This window comes from Aulonocara stuartgranti (assembly GCF_965226115.1).
Source record: "Aulonocara stuartgranti genome assembly, chromosome: 13".
In the NCBI taxonomy this organism is placed as follows: domain Eukaryota; kingdom Metazoa; phylum Chordata; class Actinopteri; order Cichliformes; family Cichlidae; genus Aulonocara; species Aulonocara stuartgranti.
The window spans coordinates 21,517,056-21,537,137 of NC_138949.1; the positions used below are offsets into that span (position 1 = coordinate 21,517,056).

At 43.8% G+C, this 20,082-nt stretch overlaps 1 protein-coding gene across 8 annotated transcripts in view; it reads left to right on the forward strand.

The window, feature by feature from the left end:
• Positions 1–20,082, forward strand: part of LOC309720160 (transcription factor COE3) — a 67,623-nt gene that overhangs the window by 29,742 nt on the left and 17,799 nt on the right. For 2 of the 8 annotated variants that reach the window (XM_082556784.1, XM_082556788.1), the window contains exons 7-10: positions 10,000–10,081; positions 12,079–12,220; positions 16,973–17,103; positions 17,248–17,374. In XM_082556784.1, the coding sequence (XP_082412910.1) occupies positions 10,000–10,081; positions 12,079–12,220; positions 16,973–17,103; positions 17,248–17,374 (482 nt within the window). Of the gene's footprint in view, positions 1–9,999; positions 10,082–12,078; positions 12,221–16,969; positions 17,104–17,247; positions 17,375–20,082 lie in introns of all 8 variants that reach the window. The other 6 variants (XM_082556783.1, XM_082556787.1, XM_082556785.1 and 3 more) reach the window with 3 other exon arrangements.

Below are 20,082 nucleotides of genomic sequence, written 5' to 3' on the forward strand. Positions count from 1 at the left end.
GCATGGTAATGTATGCACAGTTTCTTATTTTTAACTTCACGGCCATATGTGGTGTCGTTGTAGGAGCAGGTGAAAAGTCTAAGTGTGTTTAATTTGCTTGACAAACATTCGGCTGGAGCTTGTCAAGGGGAGTATTGTGAATGCCAATCTTTATTCCCTCTTTATTGATTACCCCAAACTCTAAACATCTGGAGGTAAATGGCACTGAGAGAGATGAACTGAATCATGGGATTAGTACCTTCAATGACTGAATCACTATCAATTACTTCAATAGCATAATTCAAGTGTACTGCATAAAAGCCACAGTACCTTGGTTTGAGCCAGGATTAATATTGCAATTTAACGTAACAATGGAAGCATGGGAATGATATGGATGGCATCCAACTTTTTTACATTGATGTCATAAAGCTAATGCCGTTATCTAAATACCAATGTATTTAATTCCTAATTTAGGCTTTGTTTGTAGAATGAAAAGGCTCAACGCATTAGGCGCATGTTTTAAAAAGGTAATGGATTCTGTGAGTAAAACAACCTTATTTATTCACTGAGACGCAAAACCCCCAATTTGCTCTTTGTTTTTATTTCCTAGAGCGGGCAGTGAAGTGCAAACAGCTTACTGGGAAGCTGTTTACTACTGTATATGACAAAGAGTGCGTGTGCATGTGTGTGCGCGCGAGCGTGTGTGTGTGTTAGTTTACGGGGAAGGGGGTGGCTCTTCCAACTCCACAGGCAAGGTCTTGTGTTGTAATGTAAGCGTAATAATTATCAAACAGCATCGGGGGCTCTGGGTATGGGCTTTAGCAGGGGGAGAGCATGTTTGATATGTAGAATCAGCTCATAGTGCATCCATAGAGGGTGACTAAATCGCACGGTTCATGGATCACATTAGTATTGCTCTGCATCCACCCTCGCACTATAGGTGATTTCCATTTAGACACACATTTCCACATGAAGATAAATATGACTTGAATCGTAATTTCCCTGAAGTAAATATAATACAAATACAACATAATACAGTGTCAGGCCAGGCAGGCTAATAGATTACTAGCGTGTTTTCCATTTGTATGGTAAGTGGTGAACCTAGGTGGTGGTCTGGCGAGTAACAAATTGAATGTTTAATCCATCTCAGTGCAGATTGAGGGTATCAGAAAGATCGGTAGTCGTGCGAGTTCTCTCGTGACTGCTAGTATATTAGATATTTTTACTCTTTAGGGGTTTTAGGAATGTTGCTGGATTAACAAAAGGTGTAAAGTGGTAGATAAATTCAATTTCTTATCTTTTCTGAAGTCATCTGTTATTTTTCAAACGGGTATTTGGATTTGACATGCAGTCTTGCAGTCACTCACTGGTGTAATCTCTGATGTTGGATTGCAATAACACTAGCTCTGTTTGAGTTAAATACTTATACGCTTTTTTATGACTTTCAATTACAGAATTTAATATTGCACTTTATGTGGAGCATTGAATTATTAACTGAAACCTCTCTTACCACTTGACACTCACTATTCAGGCTTCTTCCTTATATGCTATCGAGATCTTTGCGGGGAAACCGTGACAAATATGTGAAAGATACACGCCCTTAATGTTACCAAACATTCTCTGAGTACATATTTAATTCTTTAATAAATGTTTGCTCTGGCATTTTGGAGAAGCTAGATTAGCGTCGACTGCACGGCGTCTCATATAAGTGTGACAAATTGATATTTTTATATAGCTTAATCTGTTTACTATGATGTTTATGCGAGGAATTATTACAAACTAATTAAAGAAATCACTTTGATATAATTAGTCAGATTTCAGGAAGCTCATTAGTAGTAATTTGCATGAAAAATAAGCCCTGTAGTGGTGCTTAGACCCAGCTATCCGATCTGTGTTTTATCTGGTTACACATCAACCCCCATTGTTTGTTGTTTGAGGCTGTCTGAAGTGGCCCACAATATTTTCAGTCATTGCCCTGAGAAGCGGTGGGGTATCTTTCAACAAATTCCTCCCCTAAAGCAAGTCAACCTGTATGTGGAAGCAGACACACGCCTCTGTGTACATAAGGCAGGAGGAGTGAGCGGCAAAACACTGTCTATTTATCTGTCAGGTTCCTGACAAAGAACTGAGCTGACAAGTATGGGTTTCCCTCAGCAGAGCAGGGGGGCTTTATTCACCGTACTTACATGCCCAGTCTATGCCCAGAGACTCATGTTATTTGCAAATCACACTCTTTGAAAATTCACAAACGGGGCGAGACATGCCACGCTATGAGTTTGTCAGCTGCCTTCACAACAGCTAGCTATATCGCTAACAGTGTGCGTTTCGGTAAGGAAGCAGCTTTCTCTTAGCATTTGCCTCGCTGTCACTTTTTCCAACACATGCGTTCCTTGTGTCTTCATGCTTGGGGTCTCTCCTCCCTCAGAGGGTTGCCATCTTCCCTTTGGACTGACAAAACGCCCACACTGAAATATGAAAAAAAAAAGAGAGGGAGGAAAAAGGAAAAGAGATTCCTGGAATTACATCATTTTCTGCTGAAGCAGTTTCTCCACAAACCTGTGTGCAGATTTCCTCATATTTAAAGGATGATTAAGAAAAAAAAGTTGCCTTAATTTTTTCTTCCTCCTTTAAAAGATACCTGGCCTATCTTAGGCTTTGGGGTTGAAAATGCTGATACAAAAACAGGACCTGTTTATTCTTTATACCCTTTTCCCACCATCGGCGAAATCCTTCCCTAAACATCCGGACAGAGAAGCACTTGTGTGGCGCTGATGTCACAGACCTACCTGGCCTCCCTCTCACAAAAGCTAAGGTATCATTAGCTAGGCCCACACAATGGCCATTCAACCAAGCCACTGTGGTCCTCAGGACTCTGGAACAATGTTATTTTTTGTCTCAGAATTATAAGGACAGAGTTTTGCAGGAAACCTGACAGACAAAACCTTTTAGAGGTAAATGCTCCAGGCGGCTTTTGGGTTTAATCTTTTCCCATTAGCATTTTACCCCCCCCCCCCCCCCCCCCCACACACACACACACACACACATACACACCACCACCACCACCTCCACCCCCTCTATGCTCACACACAAAGACCATATTTACAGGGTCAAAAGTAAAGGCTCTGGGTCTCTGGAGACTGCTTTTTCTGTAGATCTTTCCTATATATTTGCAACACTTTTTAGAATTTATTTAGCTAATGGATTTCACTCGGGCTCCTGGGTAGCTCACTAAAATCTTAAATGTGTATTTGTTTGTGGTGAATTGTTTTTTTCTTTTCCATAACAGAATAAGAACACGGATAAATGAATATAACACACCCCTTAACTAAATATCGTGCCAAATTTTACACATGCGCACGAGAATATTAAAAATTATTAAGCCATAAAAGCGGGGGTTTATATAATAGAATTGTTTTTTGTCAACAATGCAACAGCTATGCCATGGGTTCATATGTGCTACCTTTGTGTGTGTGTGTGTTTGGTCTCATGTGTGCGCGTGTGCACATTCACTTACGCTCGTGTGTGCACGTGTGAGTGTGTATGTGTGTGTGACTCCATGTGTGTGATTCATTCCAGGGCAGTTTTAGTCCTTATAAAATATTCATTTTGGTTGTGCAGGGCCCTGTAATTGCCATCTCTCACCCTGAATTATTTATACCTCGCACAGACTGACAAAGCTTTGCCATACGGCCCCAGATGAATCAGAAAGCAGCCATCTCTGCTGCCAACAGCACTGGGCTTTCACACAAATATGGCAGCCACGTCTCTCTGCCTGGCCTCTCTTAATTTGACATTTTCTTTTTCCCCCTGCCTTTGTCCTAGGTGCACAGAAAGGTTACCTGTTAGCTTTAAGCACCGACCCGCTCTCTGTCTTTCTATCTTTATACCCCCCACCACCTACATGACAGTCCACAGTGGGTGTTTTTTTTTAAACTCTTCTGAGAATGCGTTAATGTGGTGCCGATGTCGCAGCCTCATGTTTCATGATGGCTTACCAGTTTTGACAGCCACTTTAGATGTATGTATTATACATTAGTAATAATACAATGCCGAAATACACTTGCATACATTTGAGCATGCATGGGCAGACAGCAAAACCACTGACTCACTGACCTATATGTTACACACAAACAAACGCTCATATACATACGCATGCAAATTAGCCCCTGCTGGCCTGCTGGGTCCAGCAAGGCTTTCTGTAAATGGTCAAAGCCCCCCTGCCGGCCTTGCCTGTACAGATGTGTTCCTCTCCGTCTTGCCTGGGTCTGATCACTCCAAGGTGCCACAGGAGAGAGACGGCGGCGGTGTATGGCTCTCATTGTAAACCCGCTCTGGGGCCTTCCAGAACCCCACGTCCAACACCCTAAATACTACTATTCACCCTGGCCAGTTACTCCAACATATGCTTATCTTCCATCTCACTAGTGCAGGGAGGTGCTGACTGGTATTTCCTCAAGGCCTCAAGCTCCAACGCTGACCAGTAATCAAAGCACCATATTTCTCCTCCTGCAGAAAAATAACCTGGAGATACCTCTATGCCGTCCAGCTGGTGAGCAGAGTAAATATTCCTCAGGGCTGTATTGTGGATGTACGTGATTATTTTTGTAATGTCAGCCACCTCATGAGGAACACTCAGACTGTCACGGTCATTATCAGTAATCATCATCACATTTCTGTGGTGCTTATGATTAAGTAAAATCTAGGAGTTCCAGTTTGGATGTAGATGATGCCGGCACTATAGCAGCAACCAGTGTTTTATTCGTTTTTACAACAGGGCCGTGCAAGACAAAACAACGCAGAATTATTTATGTTTTGTGTCTTATTATATTGTGTTCAAAGTCCTAGTAGAGAAAAAGCTGTATTCAGAGTAAAACAAAGAACAGCGTGCAACAGTACACAGCCTCAGCAGTATCTTGATGTGAGGGGATGGGAGAGGCAGAGAGAAAGCTTGGGGCTAAACATGCAGTATGTGGCGGGCTGGAGCTAAAAGCTGCATAAAGCACACAGCCTTAGTCCACTGTTAGCAAGTGATGGATAGTTAGCAGGAGCTTTGAGTCTTCGTCTAATCTGTTACAGTAAACCTGTGCCAAAGCCTGAAGGGAATCAGTGGGGGCTGGCTAGGAGTGGGTTTGACGTGAAACCATTTGTGAAGACGAGCGATTCTCTTAAGTAAGAAACTAACAGTGTCCAGTGAGGGAGAGGGATAGTTAGAGAGCGAGAGAGACAGGAGGTGAGGAGAATGAGTGAGAGTGCGAGAGAGGGAGAGAAGGAGGAAGAGATACAATAATGAGTCCTGTAGCCATGGAGTAAATGAAGAGGGATTGACAGAGTGAGGGATCCTCAAGTGAAATAATGTCAATGCCACTCTGCCCATTAGAGAGAAAGGGGGATGGTGGAGGAGAGGGTAAAGAGGGATGAATGGAGGGACACAGCTACATCTTACGGTGCAGAGGAAGCACATAAATTATTTGTGACACCCTCACAACACACATACCACCAACAAAAATATGAAATATGAAACAACAAAATGAACTGACAATAGCAGCAGGAAAAAATAAAGAAATGAAAACAAAAAAGGCCTTGGAAATACCCAATAAATTCTTTGAGACACGTTGTTGGGATATTTGATGCCGAACAATAATAATCACAGTGACATCTGCCTTGCTGCTCTCGGAGGAGACGGGCAGAGCCCGTGAGTGGAAGGGGTTAATCTTCCAAACCCAATAAGGTTGGATAGTGAGGCACTTGTTCCCCGATAAAGAAGTGATAGGATCTGTGGGTCTGGTCCCTTGGCGCTTGTACAGGGGTAGAGCAAATATTGTTAATGTGCTGTGGTTTACTTCAGCTAAGGCGAGAAAAACAGCTCTGCTTGACGAGAGAAGACAGTGGCAAACATGAATACGATGGGAATGGCCACGGAGCTCAGTTCACCCTCCCAGGGACTTAACTGGCACATATATCCAAGCCCACTCAGTTGCATAAATAAGTGTTCGGGAAGATTAAGATCTATAAGTGTCTCTATTTCTCGTTTTACCTGCTCCGCCTTGTCACAACAGGGATCTGAATGCAGTTCAGTGAAGTGCCTAATAACTGGAGCAGTAGGTAGGGAAGGCAGGAGGCTTGACATTAAGACCCTGGCGTTTTGGAAATCCGATACGCTATTGACCCGTGTACTACTATCTCAGCGTAGAGATCTGGTGTCAGCAGATTGTAGTCTGGTGTTGGGAACCGTTTTCTTACAGGGCTCCTGTAACAGGGGCCCATTGAGTCTGGGAGGCAGCTGGGGCCTGATGGGCTGGAGCTGGGTGGTGATCGATACTCACCGCCCTGCAACGGATGACCTCACTGTCATGGCTGCCGGCTGTGGACACTGCATGCTAGTCATTAGTGCCGGGGCACCAATCAGGAGCTTAGAGTTGTCAATACCTGACTCTTACAGAAACCATGGCCATCTGTCAGTGTATTGTGTAGCAGCCTAAGTAAATATGGGCAAGCTCTTTTGAACAATAAGAACAAGGTGTACTATTAGAGAACGGAAAATATATCCTCATGTAAGCAACTAAAGAAACTGGTGGGTGAAAACACGTTTTAAAAAAAGCTGACTTTTTTTTGTAAGTCATAAAAAAATCCGAAAAAGAAATGGATGAAAAAAATGTGAATGAAATTGACAGGACAGCGAGCCTCCACTGTCGATAGAGCCTTCTTAATAATATAACATTATCCTTATTTGCCCTCTTCACTCAAATCAAAGGAATGGACATTTATGCATGAGTGACATCAACCCGGCAATTAAGTTGGTCATTTAAACGAGAGAGGGCCTTCCTCACCTCGCCTGTTTGTTTTTTTCCCCCCTCTCCCTCTCTTCTTTTTTTCCTATTCCTCTTCTGTTTGATGATGGGAGAGGGTGAGCTAGAATTAGGGCGATGGGTCTTCCTTTGAGTGTCAGCCTAAAATGATCAGAGTAAAGATAAGAGGGTCTAGCAGCCCTCAAATCAGTCAAAGTGCCAAAGTCGGCCTTTTTCTCCTCAATTACCGGGTCTGTGAAGCCAGGGAGTGGAAGGCGCAGAGCCTGCTGCATTACTAAAGAGACAATCTATTTCCCCTTTGACCAGAGGGAGAGAAATCATTATGGCATGATTAGTAGCTTCAGCAGTGGGCGAGCATGGAGGTACTACAGGAGAATCGTATTAATTGCCTTAGACCAAGGCATGAGCAGGATTGTTTTAATGTTGATTTGTGGACCTGTATGACTAGCTGTCGGAGATAAAAGCTGATGTCAGGTCTTAGTTATACTGGCAGACTTCGGGCATGCAGACAGAGAGGGTTGATGTCAGAATGAGCTTCTGTGGCTACACTGAAAGTCTTTCTCTATATGCCTGTCAATGTCTTCCTCTTTGTCTTCCTTCACACTTCGCAGTTTTCCTCTACGCCTCCCTCTTTCCTTCCCTCTACTCCTCTCTTTCTCTCAGATGGACTACACCCCAGCCCACCCCACCCCTTCCCATACACCCTTTCTCTCTCTCGCTCTCCTCCAACTGATAGCTGCCTTGGCCGATTATTTCATCCAGTGCGGTCCACTGAGAGCCTCCTCTCCCGGCTTTGGAAGAGCTTTAATTAGCCATGTTAATATCCCCTTCATTGGCCTTAATATCACTCAACACCTTCCTCCATCTCAGCGGCCACCAGGGTCCCCCTGTCCTGTCAGAACAGCTGATTATTGAGAAGGATAGCTTTAATCAAACCTAATTGCAGTTCATTCTTTCTCTCTATCCCCCTTTGCCCTCCATTGCCAACATCTAATGGCAGCGACGACTTGATATCCCATTAAAAAACAATTAAACAACCTCCTTTTGTCTCTGTGCGTGCCAAAACACCAGCACAAACTTCTGTAGATATTTAAGAAGTAAAAGAGAGAGAGAGGGGCCTTGTCTTAATTGCTCTCCTTTTCACCAAGGACCAATTTGCACTGTGCTCATGGAGAATCTTAACCAACTCAAATGTAATGGATGCTATAGCGCTGCCACTGCTGTGGACTATGAAAATTAAGCTTATCTTTTTAGGAGAGAAATTGTGCTTAATTGCCTTCATAACAGTAAACATAAAGGAGCTACTTTATGATAGCGTGGGCACTCAATTTCTTGTGTTTATTGTTTCTTAACTTTTGGTTTTGCTGTAGTGGGAACAGTATGTAAAAGCATTAAAGTATCCCAGAAAAGAGACAAGACTAACTCTGAAAGTAATGTGTTTCTTTTATGAAGTCAATGCATTGCTTGGGAAATATATTCTATCTCTTGCTTTGACATAAATTGTTTACCAACCGGTGATGGATGTACGTGCGCATGCCTGCACGCACATATGCATGTAGATGTGTGCACACGCGCACACAAATACGCACCACCCGCCTTGCCCAATCTATATGAGAGGCGACAGACAAATAAAAGTCGTATTTCAGGTCTGCTTTCCGCAGATGTCTGCTGCTCTACATTATGGCTCTTTGGGGAAATAAAAACAGGGTCAGGGAATTAGAGTACATAATGGTCATTTTGATGATCAGCCAACAGATGCAACCCGAAAACACAGTGAACACAATCAAGCGAAATGCACTAATGACAAGTCAGGTTTTTTATGGCCTCACCACACACCGACAGGCAATCAGCATTCTGGCATGGGTTAAAACGTCTTTTATTGATGTCCAAGCCAAAGCTTCTTGGATGTGGAGTGAAAATATTTTCTCACCTCTCCTCTCCCTCCTGGGCCCTCCGCGAAGCACAAGGTATAGGAGTCTATCGAAGAACGCTTCTAAATGACCAGTGCATGTGTTAATGTGGCCGGGGTTAGAAGGGTCATTTCAGACTCTGATTTATGGCTTGGCCAGGATCCCACTGGGCGAACGAGAAGTCTTAAGTGTTGTGAAAGCGTCCTCGCAGGCCACACAAGCCACTGTATTTAGCTGAATGAAATGTCCGTGCAATCTATGGTGCAATCTATGGTAATCCAATGAGCTGCTGCAATTCTGTGAGTCAAGTTAGTATTACAATGAAAACCGCAGTATTGCATATAGTAATGCTAGTGCAATGTGATGAAAAATAAATATCACAGCACTGTATTTATAAAGAATCGGAGAAAGCAAAGGCGCAATCAGTCATGATTCTGTGGGGAGAATTTGCAAAAACAACAAGTCGATTTCATTGTTTATTCTGTGTGGGATTTTACACAATGGGCTACATCTGAGATAATTTCTCTTATTGGTCTTGTTTTTAGTTTTCCTCTCTTTAACTATTTGATGTCTGTAAAGCCTCATCTGATATAGAACTCTCAGTACGAGGGCTTATCAATAAATTCAGCAAGACCTGAGAAGGCGGCTTACAAACTAAGCAAGCCCAGATCTCACTCAGACGTGACATTTGTTCAGAGACGATTAGCCAGGTTGTAATTTGTGGCATAATTGCCTCACCCACCCACAAGAACATGGGTGTGTGTATGCGTTATGTGTGTGTATGTGTGTCTGTCTGTGCGCGTGTGTGTGTGTGTGTGTGGCATACGGTGGTCCCAGGAGTGTCCGCCTAATTGCCTGACAGGACTATAAGTTTTGTGGCGCGCTCTCACCTTGTTAGGTCCTTTATCCCTGATGCTCTTCAAACAAGACCTGGTCACAGGTGGGCCTCATTTGCTTCCCTATTGAACAGGAGAACTTTAATTGCACAGGGGGTGTCCTGGGATTAAAGCGGTGGGTGGAATATCAAGTGACTTCCTATATGTTAGTGGCAGATGGGAGTTGGGAAAGACCCGTGAACTCAGGTGAGAGGATGAGATCACAAACAGCTCTAGATTTTGAAAGAATAATAAAGAGTGCGACTTCTCAAACCGAGATACCGTGATGCTCACACGGTGAATGAATGAATGTGGAAAATGGGTGTGCTTGAGAAATCCTGTTGAAATATTCTGTCACCTCGCCAGCTAAAATTCCAGCTTCAAAAGTATAATTAATATTTTTGCTTTTTCTTTTCTGCTCTCTCACAGATTCTTCCTAAAGTTCTTTCTCAAGTGCAATCAGAACTGTCTGAAGAATGCAGGGAATCCACGAGACATGCGCAGATTCCAGGTGACTGAAATCTATTTCACACATATGCTCTATTTCTGTCCCTGTCTTTCACTGTCTCGCTCTCTTTTTGCAGACACGCACGCTCTCACACACACAGGTGTGCAAATGCACAGCCACAGCTGCTCCACTATACTAAGTCACACTGACACAGATTCACATATGAATACATTTTTATTATTGGCACTGAAGGAGGCAAAAACCAGGCAAAGAGAGAGAGAGAGGGATTTTGTGTCCTGTGTGCTCTTGGACAGAATATTTATTAGGGAATACCATCTGACACAAATAAGGATATAGGATTTAAGAGTGCCATCAATTGTGTCCCTGACAGCTTTCTGAGCCTCTGCACAGAGGGGAGGACGATCCAACCAAATGTAACAACAGTGTTAACTCACGAACTGTCTGGCAGCGGAAACGCATACCTTCTTGCACACGCATATCTGCAAGCACGCCCACAGGCAGACACACACACATAGACATATAGATAGATGGGATACACGCTAGGAACCCTTGCATATATGTTTATCCACATATGCATGTACTTTATGTCAAAACCATGCTTTTAAAAAAAATAAGAAAACATTATTGTAAGCTAACAAAATACTGCCAGTTAAAATACATTTTTACCGTCTCTTAACTCAGTCTTATCTAAAGTGTCAAATAGTTAAGCCTTCAAATGATTGACTCCCTGTTGTTCCATTTGTCTACCTATCCTACTCAGCAGCCCACATCACCACAAGCAGCCCACTAGGTCAAGGTGAGACAGTGAGAGTTTAGTGTGATTTGTCCTATCAGGGTAACGACAGCCTACAGGAGGGCGGCCGTCACTGGCAGCACTGTTTTGTGATAGACACATAAGCCAGCATCCTCCAGGAGGAAGCCCAGATATGAAACAGACAAGACAGGGTGTCCCCTCCTGATGTCACTACCATCAGACCTCCCCTGCCTCTTCAAATCTTCCCTCAGGCTGAATGTGGACTGATGCGTGACAGCCACCAAGGGCTTTCACCTCTCACTCCTATATGTCAAAAGGAATGCAAGAACTTTTTGCATCACTCTTTTTGTGTAACTATATTATTTTCCCAAAACAGAAGATGTTTTTACTTTTTATTATCATCGATTGCCTTTATTCCAGCAGTTAGTATGTCATTTGCCCTAAATAGATTTCCCAGATGTGCCACCGTAGGTGTTTCTCTGGCTAAAGTTGTGTATTCTGCATGCCTTCCACTCTTCTTATTACCCCAAAACCAGCTGGAGGCCAGAAAGGGCCCAATCCATCATCCTCAGCTTGGCCCAGCTCTGAACCTGCTCACAAGAATGGAGCTCTTTCACTTCCCCTTCTCTCCCCTCCTCTCCCTATACCCCCACCTACCCCAAACCAACCAAAAAAAGCACCCCCCTAAATTCCACTGCTACACCGAGGTCACTTACCGGCGAAGCAAACCTGAGAGGGGCTCTCTGTTTCCGGCTCAAAAACACTTTGGCCATTCACATGTGGCTCACTGTTTGGAATGTGGTAGCCAAAAAAACAACAACAAAAATAAGCATTATGAAATATGGAGTATGGCTTGGAATTTGATCCTAGTAAAATGTTTGCTGAGAGATGGGATAGAGCACTGTTCAGTTGCTAATGACTCCAGTAATATTTTAAAAGGGAGGCCTTCCATCCTCAAAGAGATGGACAAGCTGATCAATAATACCGAGCTTCGCCTATGATGACAGTTGGTAGAGTGGGTAAACGGAAATGGTATTTTAGTGATTGAAATGTCAATTAGCTGTACACAAATGCACGACAGTAAAAAGAAAAAAGGAAATGGCAGGGAGGGGAGGTTGATGTAATGTGATCTGTCCAAAGAGGACAACCAATTCATGAGCTTTAGCACCTGGACACAACAAACTATTCATACATCCCTCAGAATGTCCCTAAACCTTTACCAAAATGTACTATTATCACCTTCAAACTTGCTGAATGACATGTTTTGCTTTAATTCCTCTCGCAGGTTGTCGTATCGACGACCGTCAATGTGGACGGCCATGTCTTGGCTGTCTCTGACAACATGTTTGTACACAACAATTCCAAGCATGGGCGAAGGGCTCGCAGACTCGACCCTTCAGAAGGTACGCCTCCTTATCTGGAGAATGGTAGGCACATTTTTACATCTTATAATTTGCTACGCTCCTTTTTCTCATAGTTTCTTTCAGACATCCTCCCATTTTTTTCCTCCCAGATCACACACCTAGTTGCTTCTAGTTGCTTAGAAGCTTTCGTTCCTCCATCACTTTCATTTTTTTTCACTTTTTAAGTTGCTTTTGGCCTCACTCATACCTGCTGTTATGTCTTGATTGGAAGCAACATGCATTAGTCAGTGTTTATCATTTCAGTATCGCCAGCGAAGATGATAATACTCGGACTAATTCACTCTTTTAAAATGTTATACTACTTCCAGTCTCCTTACGCACCTACATTTGTCTTAAAAGCCAATGTGAAACATGATCAAATTGCTGAAGAATTTGGCTGTGAGGTCAATTTCCTGCCACTGGGTTCTGCAGTTTTAGCTGTGAGAGAACTGAAACAGGGGGAGGAAGGAGAAAGACAGAAAAGAGGGGGGAGGTAAGGGGGGTTGCTTGTGTGTGTGTGTGTGTGTGTGTGTGTGTGTGTGTGTGTGTGTGTGTGTGTGTGTGTGTGTGAAACAGAGAGAAAGAGAGAGAAGGAGAGAAGGGGTGTGGGGGGTGGCCTATGAGAAAAACAGAACTTACTGTTTTTCTTCCAACTGATTCCATATGATAGACTGATTGCCTTCTCAGCCAAAAGAGAGAAAAGTAGGACCACCAAACCATGGGAAATCCAAAAAGTAAAATGCACTAAACATAACCTTCTGACCCTTGTGGCCTCCGCTTGCAGATGGGAGCACACACAGCTGAAAGACTGCAAGGAAAAGAAAGAAAGAAAAGTTAACTGACTTAGCCCAATTGTGCAAATTGCTTATTTTCAGATTTCAAGGGCCAATTATGGCTGGGCAAACAGTTTATATACACCACTGACTAAAACAAGCTTCTCTACACATTAATGGGCATTAATGGTTCTATCACCAAAAGCAAATGTAATGTTTAATACAACAACGACTAATACAAAAAAAAAAGAAAAAAAAAAGACCAGACAATTAATATATCTCAGTGCTCTCCAGTCCTAGTGGGGGAAAAGCTAATCTATTTGTTTTTGTCTTTATTAATGACTCCTCTACTGGAGAACAAAATCAAATAATTAAAGTCCTGCCCGGAGCACCAAAGTCATTATGTTCGCTGACGTTCTGTTTGTGTGTTTCACGTTTATGACACGATAGGTGTGGATCGCCTAGCAACCAGTTTCTTAATGAGGAGAGCAATTAAAGAGGTTGAGCCCTCGCCTCCATGTTCCCCCGCTCCCATGGGACCCCCTGCGTTGTGTGTGTGTGTGCGTGTGTGCACGCTCGTGTTCTTTACAGGTTACCCTAACCCATCCTTTTTTATTCTACCCTTCACCACACTCTTCAAAGCAGCAGAGTGACGCCCCGTAAAGCAAGAAAAGAAGCCATTGTCAACCGCCCAGTTGAACATGTCTTTGTCTAATAACTTTAATACACCTTCCCTCTGCTTAACTGTGTGTGCTCACACAAGTTGAGATTTGTTTTTTCTCTTTTTTCCCCCCTCCCTCCCTCTTAGGCTCGGCTCCATAACAAACTAATTTAACATGCATCAACTGCGATTGCTCACTTTGTTTGCGTCACCTTTAACAAACAGAAATGTGACACATGAGAAAAGGAGAGCCGGTCATAAAATGTAATTCCAGCCATGTCCTCCACACTGCTTTGACAACTAGCAGGCAGACAGCATGCTTTAAATTAGCAACACATTCTTCCTTGGGAGTTCACTGGGCGAGAAGCCTTAGATATGTGACTGGCTGACTGACTGTGTGGCTGAAACACAGAGGCATCCTTCCTCTCGGCTCACACCGCACTTGCACGACTGCCTCGCATTGATCAAGAAGTGCTGCCCCCTGTTGGCACAGAGGGGCCACAGCCTGTGGATGACAGACTGAATCTCGCCATGTGACATTTTTGTTCACTTGTGTGTACTGTCACACAACAAGCATATTATGCATTCAGACATGGATGTTCTTTGTGGCTGCCTGTCACTCAAACATGTATAGATTCAGGCTCAAAGGTGCATAAACATGCTCACAAATAGCTGAGTCTTTCACACAGAGCACCCCCCCCCCCCCCCCCCACACACACACACACACACAGACACACACGAACAACCAGCACTGACACACACAGAATTTCTCTCTCTCTTTCTCACTTACTCAGACACACTCGCGCACACACACGTTCCTTAGCTCAGTTCCACCATTATAGAGCCCCAGACAATATAGGAGACTCAGCATAGAGCCTGCAGCGCCTGCCTCATTTGCATGCCAAGTGGCTGTAATGCTGTTAGGGTTTATGCAATAAAGACAAGTGAATCCAGACTGCTGGGCCTAAGAGGAAGAAAGAGAAGGAGAAAAGAAGGGGGGAAAAAGGAGAGGAGGAAAGGAGAAAGAGAAGGAGAGAGTATGAGAGAGAGAGGCTGAGAGTGAGCGAGAGAGAAAGAGAGAGAGAGAGAGTCAAAGGGAACAGATGGCCCAGGGAGAGGTAAAAGGTATAATCCCATCAGCTGCACTATCAACCGACCATCTGGACATCCCACAGCACAATTACAACACATTTCAGCAGGCAGAACAAAGGACGGCTTCACGGGGCCACATCAGACCTGTTTGAGTGTCACAATACTAGAGCTAGGACCTCCTCTGCTCAGATCTTGGATCCGTTTTGACGTCCTCCGCGGCTAACCCTAACCAGAAACGACAAAGATTAGAGCAGATCCCAGATCAGCACCCCGCGATCAATTCACAGCGAAGGCGATCTTGGAAAAAAAAAAGTCAAGCAAACAAACAAAAATGGACAAGGGTAACGTTTTAGCAAACAGAGAGAGAGAGACAAAAGAGCCCCCAAAACAAGCCATGACATATGAATTCAAATTCAGTGAATTTCCTCAGCTGTAGCCCAAAGTTTGCAAAAGACTTAGTGGTGCAACACTCAGAGCGGCAGGGCGGCTCTTTGCATCCTCATCCGTCCACTCCTCATGATGCCTATCATCTGCTGAGGGGGCATTGTGCGTGTCTGTCATCAGATCGCCTGCGCTGACTGTGTAATCCACTTCGCCACGGTCCCCATTCAGCACATGCTTCCCTCTCTGTCTGTGCATTGAGACATATGCAAATTTTTAGGCAGAAGGGTGGACGGCTTAGGGCCTCAGTCGCTGCCTCACCATGGGTCCTTCTGCGTGTGGGAGGGGGCACTGGGATTTCCGAGGTAGTGCGTCTGCGTGTGTGTGGTTTTGTGTGCGTGCGTGCGTGCGTGATTGTGTGTGCGTGTCGCAGGTTCCAGGCTGCAGCTGCCCCCCAACAGTCACCGTTACCATCAGGCCCTCTTCTTGCCTCCTCCTCCTTCCTGCCCCCCTCGCTCTCTCATCCCCAAAGTCAATTTGTTTACAGTAATTTTGAAGGGTGAATTATTTGCTGTAATCGTCCGCACTGATGAAGGTCAGGCCCTTAGAGGGGGCCCAGCATGCCCATAGAGGGTTGGTCCTCTTTCAGACGCTCTGCTTCGCAATTAAGGAAAGCAAATGTCACTCCTCCAGGCCTCACAAATGAAAATCTGTACGAGGTGATTAGCATGAAGTCAACAGCGCCTGTTAAAGTCAGATTCCCTGTAGTACCAATGTGTGTGTGTGCACTTTATGGGCACGGAGAGAGAGCAAACATGACCTGAACAGACCCAACAGCAAGGCAAACAAAGGGAGATGTCTTGTCTGAGGTGATCCATACAACAATGGCTGACTGTGATTTACTTACTGGATGGAAAGGATAATAGAGGTTTAGAAGTGAGCTTGTAAAGGGGAGAGAAAAAAAAGGAACTTGCAAAATAGTTGCTCGTATTTTGAGGAAAAGGGAAAACATGCACAATTCATAGTGTGTTAAAAGATATTGATGGAAATAGATTAAATTTGATATTGCTATTTTATGGCTAGCTGTCATGCTATTTCTGTTGTAAACACAGTGTTGTGCTGAGCACCATATTAAGGTAATGCATCAAATGACAGTGAATGTGAGGCACCAGATCACTCAAATTAGATTATAATAACAACCCAGACTGTTGATGAATGGCAGAGCTACGTAGCAGAAGTCATGCCAGATGAAAAGCATTGTAATAAACAATATGAAATGGATTGAATCGATCACAAAAAGAGAGAAAAAAAAAACACAATCTGAATAATTCATGAGTGCATTTCACGTTATGAAACCTGAAACTACGCTCACCGCCTGCACTGTACTGCACATGAAGAACAAAGGTAATGAAATAACATGAACCAGCAAAGCTTTAGCTTGTCATTTCCACTTTAACAGCCTGTATTCTTGACTCATTTAAGATGTGTTCAACTTTGAAATTTTACTGTACATGCGGGTGCATGCTTAATCAATTCTGATAGCTACATTTGCCCTGACACATAATTTGCTCCATCAAATCATTTTCCTGGTGAGCCTGGCGTTTAGCCTTTGTGAAGTGGACCATTTGAAGGGTCTGCTTAACTACATCACTCCAGCGCACTGATAAATGATTTTGATTCTCGTGCCTTAAAGGACAAATCCATCATTTTTTTTCCAGGGGCAATTTCCATGATATGTCTTTTGTGAGAGAGATATGGAGGGCTCAACGTAGAGGTGGTGCAGTAATGTGTCTGAGTGGAAGGAGACGTGAGGCCTAGTGCTGAAGCTTAGGTGCTGAATTTGCTCTTCTCTTTGTCTTGGATAAGCAGCCACCCCATGCATCAAGGCTATCAGTCCCAGTGAGGGATGGACCACTGGAGGTGCCACTGTCATCCTCATAGGGGACAACTTCTTCGATGGCCTACAAGTTGTGTTCGGCACCATGCTTGTATGGAGTGAGGTACGATGTAGAATTTCACATTTTATACTCAATTGAAACCCATCCACAATATTAGAATAATAATTATTAAGACAAACTTTCTAGCAAGTAATGACCGCTTATACCCCTTTTTTCTTTTGCTTTTTTTAAATCTCTGTGATCCAGCTCATAACTCCCCACGCCATCCGCGTCCAGACTCCACCTCGGCACATTCCCGGTGTTGTGGAAGTAACGCTGTCCTACAAGTCCAAGCAGTTCTGCAAAGGCGCCCCTGGAAGATTCGTCTATACCGGTGAGTCAAAACTTCCTCCACCCTGCTCTCCCTTTTTCTACAGGCTTATTCATGTACCCCCGCTTTTCCCCCTTCCTTCTGGATGGAGCCCCCAGCCTTAAGTCCAGGCACTAATAATGAACTAACCGTCCGACTTGCTGAATGTTGAATGTGTGAGATTTGCACTGCTCGTGAAAAGCTGTTGTGGAGGGGGGCGACTACAAGTGCAACTCGATCCCTCTCTGACCTGCCACCATACAAGGTCGTTGCCAAGCTCTGTTAGAATCAAGCTGTCAGGAAAGTTATTTCTGCCAGTTCTCTTTATCTGTTATTTAGTGAGACAGATAATGCTTTCTGCTAATGAGCCAATTTTTTATAAGCCAAAATGTGATTTCTTTTTTTTTCTTACAATAAATCAGATTAGAAAAGCCATATCTACTGTAGGTTAAGTGCACACATATATCTGGTTATTCTCATGTATGCTGAACATGAATTCATAGGAGAGAATTAACGGCAAAGAGGGAGAGATATGTACGTGAGAGAGAAGGGGAGTGTGTGTGTCACACTCTAAGTAAAGGATCTGATTATCTTGGCTAACAGAAGGAAGTGGTGGTCTTATCTGTCATCATTGGTGAGGAGACAGAGGTTCTGGGGGTCAGAGCCTGTCTGACCTGGAAGCCTCTGACTGTTCCAACTCTGATGGGCAGAATGAAATGGGGGTGCGTCAAGGCACTCACACTTCCCCCTGCACTCCCAAGCCTCCAAGCACAACCCTGGCCTTGCTACGCTCAAGGCCAGGGTTGTGCAGCCCCCCCCCCAACTCCCTCACCCAAAATCCCCATCCAGACCCCTCCATCCTGGGGCAGCTGTTTCTCATCAAGTCCCCCCTCCCACTTCTAAAATCTCCAGCACCACCACCTCCACCACCACCCCCAACCACCCGTCCCCTTCTCCTCCAACCATGCAGTCTGGCCCAGCTCTCCTGCATTTAACCTCCCTAGCAGGAGCAGAGCAGAGGCCAACAAGGCACTGGGATAATGAAAGTGTATGTGTGTATTTGTATGAGAGTGAGTGAGGGGGAAATGTGTGTGTATGTGTGTACATGTGTTACTGTGCAGCCCTGAGAAGGTGTATAAGTTAAGACATTAATGGCTTCTATAGCACCCTAGTGAAAGTGCCAGGTCCCTTAAGAACAGACCCCATTAGTCACAGAGGCTAAGCGGATTGGGATGATTACCATCAGGTTTTACTGGGGAAACGTGTCCCCTTCTCCCTATCTTTGTTGTTTTTTTTCCCACCATTCTTCTTCTCTGTCTTCCCTGGGTTCCTACTCACTTCCAGTTAGTATAAAGATACAATTACCCCTCGAGGCAACGGTGGTACAATTGATTAGTGTGGTGAATTAAAAGAGAAAGTCACCAATAGACAGGTCTGGCTCCTCTGCTCTGCTATTCCCTATGTGGCTTACCCTGATTGTACAGGGGTTGACGCTTGAGAGAACGAAACCGTTATAAGAGCAGAATGCATAACGCTAGAAAAAGATATCACTGCTTCCACACGTACAGTAGGTAAAAGGATGTTAGCTACATCTCTCGGACATTAAAATGACAATTGGCTGATGCATTGAGTGTAAGAGAGCAGATATTGTATTTAAGAATGAAACTCATTTCCAGCTATAGCTTTTCTTTCTGTTTCTGACTCTTGAGCAAATGGCACTTCATTTGCAAATAGATTTGGAGTTATAATAGCACATTACATGGGCTGAAAAGGGCATGTAGTGACACAGTGCTGTCTAAAAGGCACAGAAAGGCACGGTGTCATATTGGAGAGCACCGTGTGCATATCAAAGGTCTAGTTATCAAAGCATATGGCTTCAAGCATGACTTGAGAGCACGGCTTGAGAGGAGTGCCTTTTTAGACTTTTTTTTTATGTTGACTCTTCTTGCACCACCACCCTAATTGTGGAAATTTAACTCGCTCAATTTAAGAAATTATCACAAATTACCAAGAGTCAACACAGAGGAGACTGCAGTCAATTCGAACAGCAGAGGGACATGTCCTCACTCGGGTTAGCACCCTGGAACGGCTCCAAAACTCACAATCCATTCTCAGAAAGAGAGCACGGTGTAGTATATGTCAAATAATCCTGTTGGCATCGACTCTTGAATGTTTAAAACACTAATGAGACAAACAGACATACTATATAAAACTTGAGAAGCCTGCAGTTTACCGACTGCTTTAAATAGCTTATATCCGTTCTTTAAGTGGCACATTTTTAAAGGAATGACTTGTTGCCTATTTTGATGTTTTACAGTCTATACCTTTTACCTTCTAAAAAGCTTGTCGTCCCTTGGAGCTTGCTGATTTGTCCTCTGTCTAATCCATATATTGGTTATCTATTGGTCAGGACAGGACTGGTAGAACCAGCTGTCAGCAAGGTTGTAGAAAATCAAAAGGAGAAAGTCCTGGCTGTATCTGAGTCAATACTGTATTATACTTTTCACTTTATTAAACCCTAAAACCTGTACGTGCGGGCCAGATTAAATATTTCTAAACCAAAAGGTCTCAATTTTCTGGCCTCATTTGCAGCATTTTCACCTTTTTATTGCATACTTACATAAGTGTATGAAAGAGTAAATCATAAATAAAAACTTGAGTGTACAATTCATCCAATTTAAGCTCCTAATTGCATCAGAGCTTTTGGTTTTCTATCTTGGCCAAGTTTCCAC